This window comes from Myotis davidii, unplaced genomic scaffold (assembly GCF_000327345.1).
Source record: "Myotis davidii unplaced genomic scaffold, ASM32734v1 scaffold663, whole genome shotgun sequence".
NCBI lineage: Eukaryota > Metazoa > Chordata > Mammalia > Chiroptera > Vespertilionidae > Myotis > Myotis davidii.
In genome coordinates this window covers 3,441,855-3,446,713 of record NW_006295816.1, presented here as the reverse complement: position 1 = coordinate 3,446,713, position 4,859 = coordinate 3,441,855, and the positions used below count along the sequence as shown (strand labels likewise).

The window sequence follows — 4,859 nt, the reverse complement described above, 5'->3', positions numbered from 1 at the left end:
GTGGGGCACCGCGGGCCGCCTGGCAGGGACACGCTCACCAGCGACTTCCGGGTGCGAGTGGATCTCTGAGCAACTTGTCATTGTCTTTGACCTGCCATCGAATGGGCGGCTCAGAACATTGACCTGCTTCCCCACGAGGGGGCGCCCTCGGTGACGTTTGAATGACAGGGAACTTGATTTTATGGCATGTTTTCTTGTGGTCACGAGGACGCATGTTTTCCCCTAAAATGACGGTGCTGTTTGCCGTGAGGACGGCAAAGCCCCCACGTCTTGCCCGGCGACTTAGCGCCAAGGCCTCCCGGGCATTCCGCATCCGTACCTGGTGTTCTCCAGGTTGCCCGCACGGGGCAGGGGGAATGGGAGTGGTCGGTGACGGGCCTGTGGCTTGAACCCGGTGTATCTAATTCGAATGCCCGTGCCCTCTGCCTTCCCGAGCCTTTACGGGAGTGGACCCCCAAAACCCGTGTGTAGAAACCAGCACAGATCCTTCAGTGCTCCCCAGCGCTGGCGGCTCGGCTCCAGGCAAAGGAACGTTGCATAAACCCTGAGCTCGGCTGTGGGTGTTGGTCTGGCTTTGGGGGGCCAGGAGCTCGGGGCTCGGAGCACAGGTGTGGGCGGCCCGAGTCCCTGTCAAGTAGCGATTCCTGGAGTGGGGGGGGGGGCTCTCTGGGGGACCCAGACATTTTCCCAGCAGCTTCCGGGAGGGACCTGGGTTCCCCCCAGATCAAGCCCCGTGGCGGGTCTGCTCCGTTCACAGCCAGCGCTCGGAGGAGCCGCCCCGTCCTCCCCACACAGGTCCTGAGCTTTTCACCCGGAAGTTCCCAGCCATTCCAAGCAGTTTCCTCCCACAACGTCTCAAAACAGTTTCTCGTTACCCTCCATGGGGAGGCCTTTCCACAATAGGGGGGGCCCTGGGGAGCCCCTGGGGTAGGCGGGCCGTCAGGGACAGAGTCTGCCTCCTAGAAGCGCAGGGCGGAGACGAGCAGCCGCCTGCACGAGAGACGAGGGCCTCGGCGGCCAGAGCAGGAGGAGTTGGCATCTGAATCGAGTTCTCTGTGTTTCTGAAATTGATCGGCTGTTTTCCCATGGACAACATCTCCGTTTTTGCCACTGACAGTGCAAGGAAAGCTCTCAAACGGACACGTTCCAAACGCAGGCCCTGCCCCCTGAAGGCGTGAGCCTCTGAGGGTCCCCGAGGACGGGAGCTTCATTGGTTTTGCTCCCGCCCCACCCCCAGCTCCTGGCTCCACACCAAGCACTCAGTACACCGTTGCGGAGTGAATGAACGAATGAATGAACGAACGGATAGGTTTTGTGAGAGGGTGAGCGGGGCCAGGATGGGAGTGTTGGAAAGAGGGCTGGAGGGGTGGCGATGGGCTGTGCGCTCTCAGGAGGGTTCGAGTTGGGTCTGCCTCCTAAACTCAAAGCAGGGCTTTGTGATTCTGCCTGCTACGGGGGGGAGCGTCTGGGCCGCAAAAGCCCTGCTCTCTCTGCGTCTCCACAAGGACAGGTTGGCGTCCGCGGACAAGCAGCTTTACCTCTGTGCTCGGAGCTCCGGGTATTAGAATGGCTGAGGGGAAACCGCCGACGTGTGGACGCGTGAAGTGTTGGCACAGCGTGATGCCCAGTAGCCATCCGCTGCTCCGATGTGTCGGTAAGAACCATGTCCCTCTTCCCAGGGGGCGGCTCCGGGTCCAGCTCCATGAGCCGCGGCGAGATGAGCCTGGCCGAGGTCCAGTGCCACCTGGACAAGGAGGGCGCCTCCAACCTGGTCATCGACCTCATCATGAACGCATCCAGCGACCGCGTGTTCCACGAGAGCATCCTCCTGGCCATCGCCCTTCTGGAAGGAGGCAACACCACCATCCAGGTAGGGAGGCGGGTGGCCTCGGGCGTGGCCGTGCTGTGGCCTCGGGCGTGGCCGTGGGCTTGTGTGTGGCTGCCGGCTTGTCCTCCCTGCCGAGCCCAGGGGCCCCTGTGCTGGGAGCCACATACCCCCGTGGTGTGGAGACGCGCAGGTGAGCAGCAGCTGGCCTTGGAGCCGGTCGTCCTGGGAGAGGAACTCCGACACTTTGCTGTGGTCGCTGTCAGTGCTCAGACTTGTTCCAGAACAGGAGCTCCATTTGCAGACGGATGACATGCTGAGCATGTGCAGAGGGAACTGCCAACCTGGGGCAGAGTTGGCTCCTAGATGCACAGTTTCCATCACGGTCACGGGTCCCATCACACGATGACCGAGGAGAATAGACTGTGCCAGCGCCTCAGAGCCCGGTTCCCACTGGGGTGCTTCACGGCACCCACGGTGCACCCCAGTGAGAACATGGGGGACAGGGGAGGGACAGGGTAGCAAGAACGGAGACCAGTCCTCCCTGCGCGAGGCCGTGCCAGGGCCAGTGGTGGATGTGAGAGTCGGCGATCAGATGCGGGGGATGAGAGGTGGGAGGCCCCGCTGGCTCTCCAGGCCTCGAGGAGTCTGGCCAAGCAGCCATGTGAAGGGATCGGGACACATAGGGCGGGCTGGCCAGGCGGGCGCTGGCAGGGGCGAGGGCTGGCGCTGGCTGGCGTGGTGCCGTGCACTTCGCAGTGTACCCTGCCGGGGTGGCACCGCACACAGAAGCTGTTTTTCCTTCAAGTTCTTTATCTTGTAAAGTAATTATGAATATTAGTTTCATGTTTTCACACATTTATTACTCATACGCTCAGACTCCAGATGAAATGCCACGGCTGAGCTCCAGCGCAGCCCCCGGGGAGGGGGTGCGTTTCCTCTCCGGGGAGCGTATGCGCATCGGTGGGCGGGCCTGGGCGCCCTGCCAGGACCAGGACCAAGGCTCGGAGGGGAGAAGCTAACCCTAACCATCGCCTCCCTAGACCTGTGCTTCCAGGAAAATGTGTTCTGGCCTCGCATTGGCGCTGGGTCCTCTTGGCTCCGGGCTCGTCTCTCTCCTGAGAAAATGACGCGGAGCCCAGCCGGCTGCGGCCAGTTAAGGACAGGCTCCCGCAGCCCCGGGGCCGAGTCAAAGCTCTGTCCTGCTGGTCCCACTGATCTTGTTTGGAGAAGCTGGTCATAGTCGCGAAGGCCCAGCTGGGTCGGCGAGCGTTGAGGCTGCGCGTGGCCATCAGCGCCGCCGTCCTGCCGGGTCCGCCCAGGTGGGCAGTGCCAGCCTCACTTCCTGCTCCGCGGCCACGCTCGGCGGGCATGCCACCGCGGTCTGCGGGCTTCCCCACATCCGTGTCTCAGACGCTCGTCTGGGAGCGGGACGCACTGTCGTCCTGAAAAGCGAACTCGGACACCTTTGCAGTCCGTCAGTCAGAACTCAGACGTGGTTCCCAAACGTGAGTTCCGTTTGCACGTGGATGAGGTGCTGCGCGTGCACCAGGCAGACGCCCCGGGCCGGGGGCAGGGTTGAGACCCGCGAACGTTCGTATAAAGTAGATGCACAGTTTCACCCGCGATCACAGAGGGTCCCGTCACCAGGACCCAAAGGGAGTCCAGACCATGCGTGCCCCTTGGAGTTCACGTTTACATCTCAGACACCGCGGTGGCTGCGGACTAGACCTCTCTCCGCTTTCACCTGGAAACTTCGAGGAAAGCAGGCCGCTTTGAGCTGACCGGGAAAGCGGGCTGGGCCAGCAGGCTCCCGCCGGTGCTGCAGATGCGGGGGGAGAGGGCTGTCCTCCCTGTTCGGATGGCGTGGGAGAATCCTGCCCTGTCCGAGGAGGGGCTCGCTGGGGCCCTGGCCTTCTGTTCTGGACGTCACTGCCCGGACCCCAGAGGGCGCAGTGAATAGGAACCCAAAGCTAAGACGTGCAGCCTGGCTGGGCGCCTCCTCCTGAAACCTGTCATCCGTCACCTCATCCCCTGAAACTTGGAAATGCCTAGATGCCGAATTGGCATGGGGCCTCCTGGGGACAATGTCCCCAAATCTTCCAGCATCCTCTGTCCCCGCCCTGCCTCCTCTGAGGTGGTACATCCAGTGTGGCCCCCAAGCCCCATCCCCCTGGGGCCCCTCCAAGCGGCTCCCCTCCATGCAGAGCCCTCTGCTCTGGCCAAGGAGCTGTCCCCACGAACCTCAGGTGCCCAGGGGTGGCTTAGAGCCTCCTGTGCTGTTTCTCCCACTGGGGTGCCACCCCCTCCCACCGCCCCCAGAAGAAACCTTCCCTTCCTGTGCCGTGTTTGGCAGCAAGTGGGAAGCTACCAAATGGCATTTGCTTCTGAATTACCATTTGGCACAGACAGGGCTCGGGGAGCCGCCCGGCCGGCACTCGCGTATCCACACACCCGCCTGAGCCCTCGCCTGGTCCCTTCCTCCTGACGTCCGCCCCCCAGCCCCTGCAGAGGCCCCTTCCCCCTCTTCCCTGCGGGGCCAGACTGTCCGTGGGGCAGGGGAGGGTCTGTGCACGCTGGGCACTTGAGAGTTGGGGTTTCTCCCACGAGAACAGCTGCTTGGGGATGTGTGTGCTGATGTGACCACAGGCCCTCACAGCGTGGCCGGGGACGCGAGACGAGCTGTTCTGGACTGATGGCTTCCGGCTGCAGGAGCCAGAGCCTGCTTCGTGTCAGATGGCTGCCCACGGCCGTCCCGGGCCAAGTCTGGCCTCCAGACACACCCAGCAGGGCTGTCTGAGCAGCACGTACGCAGCTCGACTTGGCAAAGGTGCGGGTGCTCCGTCAGGCACGCGGGCTCCGCGGGGAGAGGCGGGGGAGGGGGGCAACCATGGGCCCTCGCTCCGCACGCCTGGTCTGCAGGTCGGCCTAGGACTTTGACTGAGGGCTCACGTGAGACGGACATCGCCCACCCCTGCAGAAGGCACCCCCGGGCGGGGGAGGGGCAGGCCTGCCCGGGACCCCGTGGGAAGAG

General features: G+C 63.4%; 1 protein-coding gene across 1 annotated transcript in view; it reads left to right on the top strand.

Annotated features, from left to right (window-relative positions):
• ITPR1 (inositol 1,4,5-trisphosphate receptor type 1) overlaps positions 1 to 4,859 on the top strand; it is a 227,042-nt gene that overhangs the window by 180,974 nt on the left and 41,209 nt on the right. Inside the window, 2 exon segments of the mRNA XM_015568305.1 lie at positions 904 to 938; positions 1,680 to 1,870. Of these exon segments, the coding sequence (XP_015423791.1) occupies positions 904 to 938; positions 1,680 to 1,870 (226 nt within the window).